Below are 16,365 nucleotides of genomic sequence, written 5' to 3' on the forward strand. Positions count from 1 at the left end.
ACTTAAATGTTTTGAGAACAGATTGGCTCTATGAATTAGCTTGAGATATTTTTTCTTTTCATTGCTTGAATTGCTTGCACAGAAAATTCTAACTGTTTGCGGATCGAGTTTGTCTATGAATAACGTGATAATTTTCTATGTTTCAATGCGTGACTAGCTTGCTAAAACATTTTTTTTGTGAACCGATTCACTCTGAACTACCTTAAAGAATTTCGAAAATCATCGTTAAAAAGCTTAGTTAGATAAATTCTGATATTGTGATTTGAATCATGCTACCATTTTTGAAATGTACAGCTTAAATTGCTTGCTTAGAAAAACCTCATTTTTTGCCACACGGCTCACGGTATGAAATTACTTCAAAAGTTTTCAAAAATTATCTTTTTAATTGCCTGCAAGAAAAATTTTTAATTTAAGCGAACACCATTACTATGATTTTTTGTTTCAAGCTTTAGACTTGATTGCTGAAATAAATGGCTGGCAGTTTTTTGCAATTCGTTACACGGATTGAAATAATTTTAAAATTTTCAAAATTTCATCGTTTGAATAGCTCTCTCCAAACAACTAGCTGCAAATTGAATTAAGGTAGGAAAGTACTTGAAAAACGTTGAGCTTGCTCAGATAAGATATTAATAAACTTCAAATTTTTCAAAATTTCATTGCTTGAAGAGCTTGATCAGAACTAGGGGCGGATCTAGGATTTTTTCGAGGGGGGGAGCGGATTTTCAAAAAATTTTCAAAAATTTTGTCGACGTTTTTTTAGGTCGACCGAAATGATCTTTCGAGCTCTCCCTAAGCACGGTTTTGTCCCTGTTTTGGCCAAATTATTTGAGCTGTTTATAATAATTGAACACATATTTTTATCGTAATATAGTTAAATGTTACTATTTAAAAAAATTTATGTCAGCAAATTAGTTTTTAAATCGTTTTTACTTCTGACCTTATAAATCAGTTTTTTTCGAGTGGCCTTGTTTTATTGATCGGTTTTTGCCATATTCAGGTAAGTTACAATATTCGGGCTGGCAAACTTTTTGATAGCTTACATGGCTCAACAAACTCGACTGTAGTCTTAAGAGTGTCATTTTGGTAAATTTGCTAAAATATATACTATAGACTTCGCATTAGAGCTCGAACGAATTTCATTTGACACGAACATGACATCAAAAATTCACTGAAGAACTTGCGTTATATATTCTTCAAATTGCCGTCAAACTTAGATCCATTCGCTGAATTTACCAGCAATGAGCTGTAATCTTGCTATAAAAAGCAATATATTTGCTTCAAATATCATTTTACTTCGTTTGTTCACCAACACAACACTATACCTTTTATACCATAAATATTGGTAATTGAACCAATTCTTTTTTTGGACAACATTTAATTTTTGAGCTCTTTCTGTTTTCTTTCTCTGCAGAAATGGACCAGAGTTTGGACTCTTTTTTCGAGCGACAGCGCCAGGAGCGCGCAAATGAAATCCGTCTCCTGAATCAAACGAGCTTGACTGTTCAAATGGGATGTGAAAACAATTCACTCACGCAAATGCTCAGCGATCGAATTGAGATTACTAAAATTGACTGCAGCAATACACCTTCAGCTTCTGTAAATACTTCGAATACGAGCAGTTCAGGAAACCAGAACCAAAACTTCGATTTGTTTCTGAACCAATTTTTTGAGTCTCAACGAGCTCAGAGAATCAGCGAAGTCAAACGACTCGCTACGCAGATGCCTTCTGGATATGACCGGCGATTCGTGCTAAACGAGATGCTCCAACGAAGTCAGGCGAGACGAGGGGTTGAAAATGAGACTACAATATCGGAGCTAGAATCAGTCATGAATGCGCAGAGGGTTAGAACATTGCTGTCGAACACTTTCCGAACACGTCTGGAAAACGCGCTCCGAAGTCCGCCTGAGAGTGTACAAAATCAACAGAACAACCGATCTAGTCGAAGGGGCCACAGGAACACTCGACGAAGCGAGGAACCTAGGCGAAATCGTGTACCATCGGCACCTGATCGCCAAGTCCGTCCTGTGATTCCTACTCCTCCCGCGCCACCGGTATCCGAAGCACCTCAACTTGTCGGCTGGCAGTCTGTTCAAGCGCACGTGAACGACGATAGAGTGGTGAGAAATGAAAGATTCGACGTATTTGCTGAGATAAGTAGTCTTATTAGTGAACATATTGTAACCCAGACTTTGAATAGTACAATTTCTGATCTACTTGAAAGTCACTTCCAACATCGAATTGAATCGGCACCTTCTGTTTTCACATGGGAATCGAGAAAAGAATCGATGCGAACCCTGAACAACTTGCCTCGACATCAAAGAGCTCGAAACGACTTCTCTGATATTGGTATTGTGGATGTTCCAACAACTAATGGAAGACGTTTCGCAGCTGCCGTGCCTCCACCACCTGCATACCGACGTCCCGCTGCTCGGCGTGGTGCACCCGGACAAACTTCCGAAAGTGACGAGAGAATTGAGCGACTTGAGTCTATGATGGAATCGATGCAGAATCTCCTCACGAGACAAACGAGCTCACAAGCTCAGCTTGAGAGCGCAATTCAGCAAGTGATTCTGAATCAGACTTTGCTGTCAACAAATGCGACTGGAATTTCCGTTTCGGTTCAACCGGAATCTGCTGGAAAATGTGTTGTATGCCTGGAAGAGTCAAGACCGGTCGACAATGCGTTTTACAGATGTGGTCATGTGATTGCCTGCACACCTTGTGCAGCTGTTCTTTTGGCTGTCAATCCTTACTGCCCTCTTTGTAGACAGAAAATCGATGACGTCATCAAGTTGTACAAATTGACTTAAGTATTACAATATGTAAAAAATAGCCGTTTTTTTAAATGATCATTCTTGCTCTTATACTTATTTATGCAAAATTAAATTACATTTTGCTGAAATAGTCTTTCATGATACTCTGATAGAAGGCCCAATAAGGGGTAGCACTATCAATTCGTACTCATTTTGATTCTCGACTGAGGAGCATTTTTCCGACTATTTATTTTTGCTATTATCTTAAGGATATCGATATTCGAATGCAAAACTTAAGATATAATTTTTTGCGCTGTTTACCCTATAAAAATAGAAATTGGGAACTTTTTGCTGGAAATTATTTTTGTCGAATTTATTGACTGAAATGAAAAAACTGCCGTTACGCTGAGGTGATGACTCAGACTCAGAAAATGTTTCCAGTTTTCGGTAGGCACTAACTGATTAATTACCTGACAGATTTTTATTATATTTTGATTTGTGATAGTGACTAAAATAATTCACGCCATTTTAGATCTGTTCACTCTCTGTCAAAATTCTGGTGAAAAGTGTTATTTAATATTCGGAGTTGTCTGTCACCTTTTATTGACCTCTATTTCATTGTCTCTGACTAACTTTATGAAATACAGTTCTTCATTTCATAGTTTAAATTTTACAGAACGAGTTACTCTTTCCTAACATGGCGCAGCCAGCAGGCCAAAGTGGGGGCGGGGGGGGGGGGGGTGCTGGGTGAAGAACCCATTTCAAATAACGCCGTTTTGGTCCCCAAAACTAGCTCAACCGCCCATGATTTGGGAATTTTGGTTAACCGATTTCAATGGGGAATGGTTGCCAAACATAAGATTAATCCTAGAAACTTCTACTACGACAATACGCTAACTACAGCACAAATCACTGCGCTGCCGGCAGATGAAGATGAAAAGAACCGATTAGAGTAGGAACAGACGTTAATATCAAAGTTTTACTAATTTCTTTTGGGAGGATGAACTCTTTAGGCCCAAACCACACCTGGATCTGGGATCGACTTGGTACTCGCGAGTACTAGATGCAATGGAAACTGAGTTTAAGAAAGAAAGGAATGAGATTTAATAAACGTTCCAGCTGCTAGAAAGGGAACAACATATTGTGAGCCGTTGGAGCACTTCCATTCGGTCCCAAGTGGATTAGTGGCGCGATGTAAATTGGGAACACTGCAATCCAAGATTTTAAGGGATGTAATCATTGTTAAAACGAACGATCGAGTGGCCCGGAACGAGCTCTGCAGATCAACCAAAACACAGTGGGAGTGAGGAACACTCTAGATTAAAACCGAACTAGTAAGAGCGATCAGAGGAGGCTATCGAAATAGTAGACAATGAGCAAAAAAGCCGTATAGAACACCGATCGAACTCCGAAGGGTAGCGCAAATGGGTACCAGTAATTGCTACAACTGCAATCAGCCACGTTTTACACGAGAGCTCATGGCAAAATGTCCAGCGTGGGGAGCAACGTGCAATTTTTGTCGAAAAATCGGACACTATGGGCGAACGTGCCGAGGTGAACGCGGATACCGACGGCGACTGAAAGTGGTAGGGATCCAAGTGAATGGAGAACAGAACATAGACGAGACAGGGGAGATGGAGGACATCCAGTTGCATTATAGGAGTTTGGTCGAATGGGTTAAAAAACCGGAGGAGAGACGGCAATCATGGGATTCAGACAGCCCAGGGGATTATGCGGTAATGGCGATACAGTCAGAGCAATAAACGAAGTTGAAAACAGCTGGAGCAAAAATTCCAATTGAACTCAACGGAAAGCAAATGAGCATTTGGATTGACAGCAGCTTGCCGACCCCCACAGTTTCGATCTTTAAAATTAGCGAACTAAAAGGATGTTGGGCACAGCTTGCGTAAAATTGAGTGGTCTCAAACTGGAAGACAAGGAGTTCCGGTACCACGGAAACATATCGCGAAAGTTTCAAATTTTCATTGATTCATCGCTGGCCTCGCAAAAAAAACTAATTTTCTGCAAATTGTTTGAAGCTATAGAAACAAGTCTAAATTTTTCTTCGATCAATAATTTGAAATTAGCTATTTGTAAATTGTTTCGAGTAATTGTAACAGTATGAAACTTTTTTGTATTCGTCATTACTTCAAAATTTCAAAAATTTAATTTGCCAGTAGGTTTTTTCGCGGGTCGATTAAAACTATGAAAGCTATTTTGTGAACCAATTAATGTTCAAGGCATTAATTTACTCAAACTATCGGAAGAATGTAAAATGTTCCAAGTTGAATCACGTCAATCGCTTGCATCAAAAATTCTGACCTAAGTGAATTAATTTACGCTATCAAATATTTTGTGAAATGTTTCAATGTGCGTTTTCTTGAACAATTCACATCAAAAAACTTTTGTAAACCAATTCATTGCTTGCTTCTCAAAAACAACAGTTTTGTTATTCAAATCATACCCAGCTCTTTGAAAAATTGAAGTGTTTCAAAGCTGAAAAGCTTGAATAGTTTGCACAGAAAATTTGAAAAACTGTTTGCGAACTGATTCACTCTTTGAAATATCTCAAAAGTATGAAATATTTTTAGGTTTTGTCGCCTCAGTAGCTTGCAAAGAAAAGTTTTGTACTTCTGCAAACCATTTAGCTGTAGAAAGAAACATGAAATTTTGTCGCTAGAATATCTTGTGTATCGATTTGTTCTTTGAAATAACTTGAAACAATTGAGTTTTTTTTTATCGCCGAGTCGCTTGCTTAGAAAAGCTCACACACTTTTTGCGAACCGATTCGCGTTGTCAAGGAACTCAAAACTTTTCTAATTTTTTATTAGTTAAGCTGCTTGCATGGAAAAACTTGACATTTTTGCAAGCCTCTTTGCTCTATGAAAGAACTTGAAAAAGTTAATGGTTCAAATCTTGAGTAGCTTACTTACAAAAACTTAAATGCTTGAGAACCGATTCGCTCTATGAATTAGCTTGAGATATGTTTTCTTTTCCTTGCTTGAATAGCTTGCACCGAAAATTCTAACTATTTGCGGATTGATTTTGTTTATGATTAACGTGATAATTTTCTATGTTTTAATGCGTGACTAGCTTGCTAAAACATTTTTTTTGTGAACCGATTCACTCTGAACTACCTTAAAGAATTTCGAAAATCATCGTTAAATAGCTTAGTTAGATAAATTCTGACTTTTGTGATTTGAATCATGCTACAATTTTTGAAATGTACAGCTTAAATTGCTTGCTTAGAAAAACCTAATTTTTTGCCACACGGCTCACGGTATGAAATTACTTCAAAAGTTTTCAAAATTATCTTTTGAATTGCCTGCAAGAAAAATTTTTAGTTTAAGCGAACACCATTACTATGATTTTTTGTTTCAAGCTTTAGACTTGATTGCTGAAATAAATGGCTGGTAGAAACTGGTGAGTTTTTTGCAATTCGTTACACGGATTGAAATAATTTTAAAATTTTCAAAGTTTCATCGTTTGAATAGCTCTCTCCAAACAACTAGCTGCAAATTGAATTAAGGTAGGAAAGTACTTGAAAAACGTTAAGCTTGCTCAGATAAGATATTAATGAACTTCAAATTTTTCAAAATTTCATTGCTTGAAGAGCTTGATCAGAACCAGGGGCGGATCTAGGATTTTTTCGAAGGGGGGAGCGGATTTTCAAAAAAATTTCAAATATTTTGTCGACTTTTTTTAGGTCGACCGAAATGATCTTTCGAGGTCTCCCTAAGCACGGTTTTGTCCCTGTTTTGGCCAAATTGTTTGAGCTGTTTATAATAATTGAACACATATTTTTATCGTAATATAGTTAAATGTTACTATTTAAAAAAATTTATGTCAGCAAATTAGTTTTTAAATCGTTTTTACTTCTGACCTTATAAATCAGTTTATTTCGAGTGGCCTTGTTTTATTGATCGGTTTTTGCCATATTCAGGTAAGTTACAATACTCGGGCTGGCAAACTTTTTGATAGCTTACATGGCTCAACAAACTCGACTGTAGTCTTAAGAGTGTCATTTTGGTAAATTTGCTACAATATATACTATAGACTTCGCATTAGAGCTCGAACGAATTTCATTTGACACGAACATGACATCAAAAATTCACTGAAGAACTTGCGTTATATATTCTTCAAATTGCCGTCAAACTTAGATCCATTCGCTGAATTTTTCAGCAATGAGCTGTAAGCTTGCTATAAAAAGCAATATATTTGCTTCAAATATCATTTTACTTCGTTTGTTCACCAACACCACACTATACCTTTATTACCATAAATATTGGTAATTGAACCAATTCCTTTTTTGGCAAACATTTAATTTTTGAGCTCTTTCAGTTTTCTTTCTCTGCAGAAATGGAGCAGAGTTTGGACTCTTTTTTCGAGCGACAGCGCCAGGAGCGCGCAAATCAAATCCGTCTCCTGAATCAAACGAGCTTGACTGTTCAAATGGGATGTGAAAACAATTCACTCACGCAAATGCTCAGCGATCGAATTGAGATTACTAAAATTGACTGCAGCAATACACCTTCAGCTTCTGTAAATACTTCGAATACGAGCAGTTCAGGAAATCAGAACCAAAACTTCGATTTGACTCTGGACCAATTTTTCGAGTCTCAACGAGCCCAGAGAATCAGCGAAGTCGAACGACTCGCTTCGCAGATACTTTTTGGTTATGACCGACGATTCGTGCTAAACGAGATGCTCCAACGAAGTCAGGTGAGACGAGGGGGTGAAAATGAGACTACAATATCGGAGCTAGAATCAGTCATGAATGCGCAGAGAGTTAAAACATTGCTGTCGAACACTTTCCGAACACGTCTGGAAAACGCGGTCCGAAGTCCGCCTCAGAGTGTACAAAATCAACAGAACAACCGATCTAGTCGAAGGGGCCACAGGAACACTCGACGAAGCGAGGAACATAGGCGAAATCGTGTACCATCGGCATCTGATCGCCAAGTCCGTCCTGTGATTCCTACTCCTCCCGCGCCACCGGTATCCGAAGCACCTCAACCTGTCGGCTGGCAGTCTGTTCAAGCGCACGTGAACGACGATAGAGTGGTGAGAAATGAAAGATTCGACGTATTTTCTGAGATAAGTAGTCTTATTAGTGAACAGATTGTAACCCAGACTTTGAATAGTACAATTTCTGATCTACTTGAAAGTCACTTGCAGCATCGAATTGAATCGGCACCTTCTGTTTTCACGTGGGAAGCGAGAGAAGAATCGATGCGAACCCTGAACAACTTGCCTCGACATCAAAGAGCCCGGAACGACTTCTCAGATATTGGTATTGTGGATGTTCCAACAACTAATGGAAGACGTTTTGCAGCTGCCGTGCCTCCACCACCTGCATACCGACGTCCCGCTGCTCGGCGTGGTGCACCCGGACAAAATTCCGAAAGTGACGAGAGAATTGAGCGACTTGAGTCTATGATGGAATCGATGCAGAGTCTCCTCACGAGACAAACGAGCTCACAAGCTTAACTTGAGAGCGCAATTCAGCAAGTGATTCTGAATCAGACTTTGCTGTCAACAAATGCGACTGGAATTTTCGTTTCGGTTCAACCGGAATCTGCTGGAGAACGTTTTGTATGCCTGGACGAGTCAAGACCGGTCGACAATGCGTTTTACAGATGTGGTCATGTGATTGCCTGCACACCTCGTGCAGCTGTTCTTTTGGCTGTCAATCCTTACTGCCCTCTTTGTAGACAGAAAATCGATGACGTCATCAAGTTGTACAAATTGACTTAACTATTACAATATGTAAAAAAAAATAGCCGTGTTTTTAAATGATCATTCTTGCTCTTATACTTATTTATGCAAAATTAAATTACATTTTGCTGAAATAGTCTTTCATGATACTCTGATAGAAGGCACAATAAGGGGTAGCACTATCGATTCGACTTTTCAGCCGAGCCATTTTCGACTGGGGAGCAGTTTTTCGACTATTTAATTTTGCTATTATCTGAAGGATATCGATATTCGAATGCAAAACTTAAGATATAATTTTTTGCGCTGTTCACCCCATAAAAATAGAAATTGGGAACTTTTCGCTGGAAACTATTTTTGTCAAACATTTACGTTACGCTGAGGTGGTGACTCAGACTCAGAAAATGTTTCCAGTTTTCGGTAGGCACTAACTGATTGATTAACCGAGAGATTTTTATTATATTTTGATTTGTGATAGTGACTAAATTAGTTCGAGCCATTTTTGTTCTGTTCACACACTTTCAAAATTCTGGTGATAAGTGGTATTTAATATTCGGAGTTGTCTGTCACCTTTTATTGACCTCTATTTCATTGTCTCTGACTAACTTTATGAAATACAGTTCTTCATTTCATAGTTTAAATTTTACAGTACAAGTTACTCTTTCCTAACATGGCGCAGGCAGCAGGCCAAAGTGGGGTGGGGGGGGGGGGTGAAGAACCCACTTCGAATAACGTCGTTTTGGTCCCCAAAACCCCAAAACTAGCTCAACCGCCCATGATGTGGGAATTTTGGTTAACCGAAACTTCTACTACGACAATACGCTAACTACAGCACAAATCACTGCGCTGCCGGCAGTTGAAGATGAAAAGAACCGTTTAGAGTAGGAACAGACGTTAATATCAAAGTTTTACTAATGCCTGTGGGAAAAGGGGCAGGATGAACTCCACAGGCCCAAACCACACCTGGATCTGGGATCGACTTTGTACTCGCGAGTGATAGATGCAATGGAAACTGAGTTTAAGTAAAAAAGGAATGAGATTTATTAAACGTTCCAGCTGCTAGGAAGGGAACAAAATATTGTGAGCCGTTGGAGCACTTCCATTCGGTCCCAAGTGGATTAGTAGAGCGATGTAAATTCGGAACACTGCAAACCAAGTTTTTAAGGGATGTAATCATTGTTAAAACGAACGATCGAGTGGCCCGGAACGAGCTCTGCAGATCAAATAAAAACACCGTGGAATTGAGGATTTTTCTAGATTAAAACCGAACTAGTGAGAGCGATCAGAGGAGGCTATCGAAATAGTAGACAATGAGCAAGAGCGGCGTATAGAACACCGCTCGAACTCCGAGGGGTAACGCAAATGGATACCAGGAATTGCTACAACTGCAATCAGCCACGTTTTACACAAGAGCTCATGGCAAACTGTCCAGCGTGGAGAGCAACGTGCAATTTTTGTCGAAAAGTGGGACACTATGGGCGAACGTGCCGAGGTAAACGCGGATACCGACGGCGACCGAAAGTGGTAGGGATCCAAGTGAATGGAGAACAGAACATAGACGAGACAGGGGAGACGGAGGAGATCCTGTTTGATTATAGGAGTTTGGTCGGATAGGTTAAAAAACCGGAGGAGAGACGGCAATCATGGGATTCCGACAGCCCCAGGGGACTATGTGGTAATGGCGATACAGTCGAAGCAATAAACGGAGTTGAAAAGAGCTGGAGTTCAAGTGAAGCCAGTGGCAAAAAATTGGCCTAGCAGACTATTTGTCCCGAAATCCGAGTATGAAGATTAAACACGTTAGCACGTACGATAGTATGTTCAATGTGGCAAAATGATCTCCAAGGGAACAAATATTAAATCAGACGCTGACGCATATCGGAACGGACATTAGTATATGTCGGGTAAAAATCGACGGGGAAGGGGGGCTGGAGACCTCCATGTATTTAGATAGGCTATAGACTATCCAGTCTCCGCCCTATGTAATAACACAAGGAATAGATATCCCAATGTATTAAGATAAGTTATAGGTTATAGGTTTCAGAGTTTCATATGGTATGGTAAGTTTCGAGAAAAGCTTTGGCAAGGTTTTCTTCAAGAAGAACCAATAAATTGTTAATTCAAAATTTCTGTTGTCCAATAGCTTTTTTCGCGGGTCGAGTCAAGCTGTGAGAGCTATTATGTGAACCGATTCATGTTCAAAGCATAAATTTACTCAAACTGTTAGAAAACTGTAAATTTTTCCAAGTTGAATCACTTCAATCGCTTGCTACAAAAACTCGGACCTAAGTGAAATAATTTACGCTATCAAAACTTTTGTGAATTGTTTCAATGTCTATTTTCTTGAACAATTCACATCAAAAACTTGAAACATATATAAACCAACTCCTTGCTTGCTCCTCAAAAAAAGCAATTTTTTGCGAATCATACTCAGCTCTTTAAAAAAATTAAGCTGTTTCAAACCATTTAGCTTGAGAAGGAAACATAAAATTTTAACGCTAGAATAGCTTGTGTATCGATTTGTTCTTCGAAATAACTTGAAACAATTGAGTTTTTTTTTATCGCCGAGTCGCTTGCTTAAAAAAACTCACACTTTTTGCGAACGGAGTCGCATTGTTAAGGAACTCGCAATTTTTCTAAATTTTTACTACTTAAGCTGCTTGCATAGAAAAACGTGACATTTCTGCAAGCATATTTATTCTATGAAAGAACTTGAAATAGATTTAGGTTTAAATCTTGAAAAGCTTACTTATGAAAAAAATTGAATGTTTTGAGAACCGATTCGCTCTATGAATTAACTTGAGATTTTTCTTCCTTTCATGGCTTGAATTGCCTGCACAGAAAAACTCTAATTGTTTGCGGGATCGATTTTGTCTATGTATAACGTGATAAATTTCAATGTTTCAATGCGTGACAAGTTTGCTAAGACAACTTTTTTTGAGCCGATTCACGCTGATCTAAGATTTTTGAAGATCATCGCTTAAATAGCTTAGTTACAAAATTTCTGGCCGTTGCGATTTGAATCATGCTACCTTAAAAAAATTACAGCTTGATTTGCTTGCTTAGAAAAACTTCATTTTTGCCACACGACTCATGGTATGAAATTACTTGAAGAGCTTTCACAAGTTATTGTTTGAAATGCCTGCAAGGAAAATTTTTTATTTAAGCGAACACCATCACTATGATTTTTTTTTTGTTTCAAGCTTTAGGTTTGATTGCAGAAATGAATGGCTTGCAGAAGCTGATGAGTTTTTTGCAAATCGTTAATAATTTGAAAATTTTAAAAATTTCATCGTTTGATTGGCTCTGTCCAAAAACTAAATGGCTGCAAATTGAAGTAAAGTAGGAAATTACATGAAAAACCTTGAGCTTGCTCAGATAAGATATGGATGATAAGTTTTCAAAGTTTCTCATTTCTTGAAGAGCTTGATCAGAATAATCAGTTTTTTGCAACCCGATTGATTAATGGAGGCGGGCTTGCTACTTGTTATTTAAAATTGTGTGCCAAAGATCGTGTGTGCCGTCCTTGGCTGCCTGTATAATTGAATAGAAACGAAAAGTTAGTGGTTGTGTTGTTGTTCATTGTTGAGCTGTTCTTCACAAACAAATTGTTAGTAGACATCGAAAGTAGGACAGAGTACCTTAAACTGAATCAGTTGTTTTCCTGATTTTTGCCAGTAATTTTGTCGTGCTCTTCAAAATTTCTATCATCTGAAAGGAATTGACGTCCTGAGCTCAAATTTGAAAAAATGTTTTTACCTGTTAAGATTTTTCATAAAATTCGAAAAAACTAATTTGGCCGAATTAAACACAGTGAACGAGTGATATGTTTCGTGCTATTAACGCGTAGAAAACCGCACGTTTTTAAAAAAAATTTAAGGCAAAAAATCTATTCATCGACGTTTAGAGGCAGTCGAAACATTCAGGGCTTTGTCCCAAAATGAACAGTTGTGTTCTTTTTCAAGTAGAAACTGACCAACAAATATGCGACTCTCACTAGTCGCCAGTAGCCTCTTATATGGTACAAGTTCCGGCAGACTTAATGGTTGTTGCGTGCATAGTCCAGTGATTTTGATATCATTTTTTGGAGGCGTCAAGCATTCCATGAGGAGTAAGAAAAAAGACCGGAGTGATTATTTGAGCTGTTTATAGTAATTGAGCACACATTTTTAACGATAATGTAGTTAAATGTTACTATTAATAAAAATGTCAGCAAATTAGTTTTTAAAGAGTTTACTTTTGACCTTATAATCAATTTTATTAAAATTTCCTTGTTTTATTGATTGGTTATCGCCATGTTCTTGTAAATTTCAACATTCGGTCTGCCAAAGTTTTTGATAGCTTACATGGTTCGATCAAAACTCGACTGTAGTCTCAGGAACGTCATTTTGGTTTATTTGATAATGTATTTACTATAGACATCGCATTAGAGCTAGAACGATTTTCATTTGACACGAACATGACATCAAAATATCACTGAAGAACTTGCGTTATATATTCTTCAAATTGCCGTCAAATTCAGAATAATTCGCTGAATTTACCAGCAATGAGCTGTAAGCTTGCTATAAAAAGCAATATATTTGCTTCAAATTGCATTTTACTTCAATTGTTCACTAACACAACACTATACCTTTTATACCATAAATATTGGTAATTGAACCAATTCTTTTTTTGGACAACATTTAATTTTTGAGCTCTTTTTGTTTTCTTTCTCTGCAGAAATGGAGCAGAGTTTGGACTCTTTTTTTGAGCGACAGCGCCAGGAGCGCGCAAATGAAATCCGTCTCCTGAATCAAACGAGCTTGACTGTTCAAATGGGATGTGAAAACAATTCACTCACGCAAATGCTCAGCGATCGAATTGAGATTACTAAAATTGACTGCAGCAATACACCTTCAGCTTCTGTAAATACTTCGAATACGAGCAGTTCAGGAAATCAGAACCAAAACTTCGATTTGACTCTGGACCAATTTTTCGAGTCTCAACGAGCCCAGAGAATCAGCGAAGTCGAACGACTCGCTTCGCAGATACCTTCTGTTTATGACCGACGATTCGTGCTAAAAGAGATGCTCCAACGAAGTCAGGTGAGACGAGGTGGTGAAAATGAGACTACAATATCGGAGTTAGAATCAGTCATGAATGCGCAGACGGTTAGAACATTGTTAACGAACACTTTCCGAACACGTCTGGAAAACGCGCTCCGAGCTCCGCCTCAGAGTATACAAAAACAACAGAACAACCGATCTAGTCGAAGGGGTCAAAAATACACTCGACGAAGCGAGGAACCTTGGCGAAATCGTGTACCATCGGCACCTGATCGCCAAGTCCGTCCTGTGATTCCTACTCCTCCCGCGCCACCGGTATCCGAAGCACCTCAACCTGTCGGCTGGCAGTCTGTTCAAGCGCACATGAACGACGATAGAGTGGTGAGAAGTGAAAGATTCGACGTATTTTCTGAGATAAGTAGTCTTATTAGTGAACAGATTGTAACCCAGACTTTGAACAGTATTATTTCTGATCTACTTGAAAGTCACTTGCAACATCGAATTGAATTGGCACCTTCTGTTTTCACGTGGGAAGCGAGAGAAGAATCGATGCGAACCCTGAACAACTTGCCTCGACATCAAAGAGCCCGGAACGACTTCTCAGATATTGGTATTGTGGATGTTCCAACAACTAATGGAAGACGTTTCGCAGCTGCCGTGCCTCCACCACCTGCACACCGACGTCCCGCTGCTCGGCGTGGTGCACCCGGACAAGTTTCTGAAAGTGACGAGAGAATTGAGCGACTTGAGTCTATGATGGAATCGATGCAGAATCTCCTCACGAGACAAACGAGCTCACAAGCTCAACTTGAGAGCGCAATTCAGCAAGTGATTCTGAATCAGACTTTGCTGTCAACAAATGCGACTGGAATTTCCGTTTTGGTTCAACCGGAATCGGCTGGAAAGTGTGCTGTATGCCTGGACGAGTCAAGACCGGTCGACAATGCGTTTTACAGATGTGGTCATGTGATTGCCTGCACACCTTGTGCAGCGGTTCTTTTGGCTGTCAATCTTTACTGCCCTCTTTGTAGACAGAAAATCGATGACGTCATCAAGTTGTACAAATTGACTTAACTATTACAGTATGTAAAAGAATAGCCGTTTTTTTAAATGATCATTCTTGCTCTCGTACTTATCTATGCAAAATTAAATTACATTTTGCTGAAATACTCTTTCATGATACTCTGATAGAAGGCCCAATAAGGGGTAGCACTATCGAGTCGACTTTTCAGCCGAGCCATTTTCGACTGAGGAGCAGTTTTTCGACTATTTATTTTTGCTATTACCTGAAGGATATCGATATTCGAATGCAAAACTTAAGATATAATTTTTTGCGCTGTTCATCCCTTAAAAATAGAAATCGAAAACTTTTTGCTGGAAACTAATTTTGTCGAACTTTTTGACTGAAATGAAAAAAACTGCCGTTACGCTGAGGTGATGACTCAGACTCAGAAAATGATTCCAGTTTTCGGTAGGCACTAACTGATTGATTAACTGACAGATTTTTATTTTATTTTGATTTGTGATAGCGACTAAATTAGTTCAACCATTTTAGTTCTGTTCAAACATTGTCAAAATTCTGGTGATAAGTAGTATTTAATATTCGGAGTTGTCTGTCAACTTTTATTGACCTCTATTTCATTGTCTCTGACTAACTTTATGAAAAACAGTTTTTCATTCTATAGTTTAAATTTTAGAGTACAAGTTACTCTTTCCTAACCTGGCGCAGCCAGCAGGCCAAAGTGGGGGGTGAAAAACCGAATTATAGAAACTTCTACTACGACAATACGCTAACTACAGCACAAATCACTGCGCTGCGGGCAGATGAAGATGAAAAGAACCGATTAGAGTAGGAACAGCCGTTAATATCAAAGTTTTACTAATGTCTGTGGGAAAAGGGGCAGGATGAACTCCACAGGCCCAAACCACACCTGGATCTGGGATCGTCTTGGTACTCGCGAATATTAGATGCAATGGAAACTGAGTTTAAGTAAGAAAGGAATGAGATTTATCAAACGTTCCAGCTGCTAGAAAGGGAACAAGATATTGTGAGCCGTTGGAGCACTTCCATTTGGTCCCAAGTGGATTAGTGGCGCGATGTAAATTCGGAACACTGCAAACCAAGATTTTAAGGGATGTAATCCTTGTTAAAACGAACAAATGAGTGGTCCGGAACGAGCTCTGCGAATCAAATAAAAACACCGTGGGAGTGAGGAACACTCTAGATTAAAACCGAACTAGTGAGAGCGATCAGAGGAGGCTATCGAAATAGTAGAAAATGAGCAAGAGCGCCGTATAGAACACCGCTCGAACTCCGAGGGGAAACGCAAATGGATACCAGGAATTGCTACAACTGCAATCAGCCACGTTTTACACAAGAGCTCATGGCAAACTGTCCAGCGTGGAGAGCAACGTGCAATTTTTGTCGAAAAGTGGGACACTATGGGCGAACGTGCCGAGGTAAACGCGGATACCGACGGTGACCGAAAGTGGTAGGGATCCAAGTGAATGGAGAACAGAACATAGACGAGACAGGGAAGACGGAGGACATCCAGTTTCCTTATGGGAGTTCGGTCGGATGGGTTAAGAAACCGGAGGAGAGACGGCAATCATGGGATTCCGACAGCCCAGAGGATTATGCAGTAATGGCGATACAGTCGAAGCAATAAACGGAGTTGAGAAGAGCTGGAGCAAAGTTGCCAAATAAACTCAACGGAAAGCAAATGAGCATTTGGATTGACAGCAGCTTGCCGACCTTCACAATTTCAATCTTTCAACTTGGCGAACTAAAAGGACGTTGGGCACAGCTTGCGTAAAATTGAGTGGTCTCAAACTGGAAGACAACGAGCTC

The 16,365-nt window shown here is 39.2% G+C and overlaps 3 protein-coding genes across 3 annotated transcripts in view; 2 read left to right on the forward strand and 1 right to left on the reverse strand.

The window, feature by feature from the left end:
* LOC134841416 (microtubule-associated proteins 1A/1B light chain 3C-like) overlaps positions 1 to 16,365 on the reverse strand; it is a 393,097-nt gene that overhangs the window by 171,314 nt on the left and 205,418 nt on the right. The window lies entirely within an intron of this gene.
* On the forward strand, positions 1,414 to 2,811 carry LOC134841675 (uncharacterized). Its single transcript, XM_063857711.1, has one exon. It carries the CDS (start codon positions 1,414 to 1,416, stop codon positions 2,809 to 2,811), a length of 1,398 nt encoding a protein of 465 aa, XP_063713781.1.
* Positions 13,191 to 14,588, forward strand: LOC134841676 (uncharacterized). Its single transcript, XM_063857712.1, has one exon. It carries the CDS (start codon positions 13,191 to 13,193, stop codon positions 14,586 to 14,588), a length of 1,398 nt encoding a protein of 465 aa, XP_063713782.1.

The sequence above is a fragment of the Symsagittifera roscoffensis genome, chromosome 3, assembly GCF_963678635.1.
Source record: "Symsagittifera roscoffensis chromosome 3, txSymRosc1.1, whole genome shotgun sequence".
Lineage (NCBI taxonomy): Eukaryota > Metazoa > Xenacoelomorpha > Acoela > Convolutidae > Symsagittifera > Symsagittifera roscoffensis.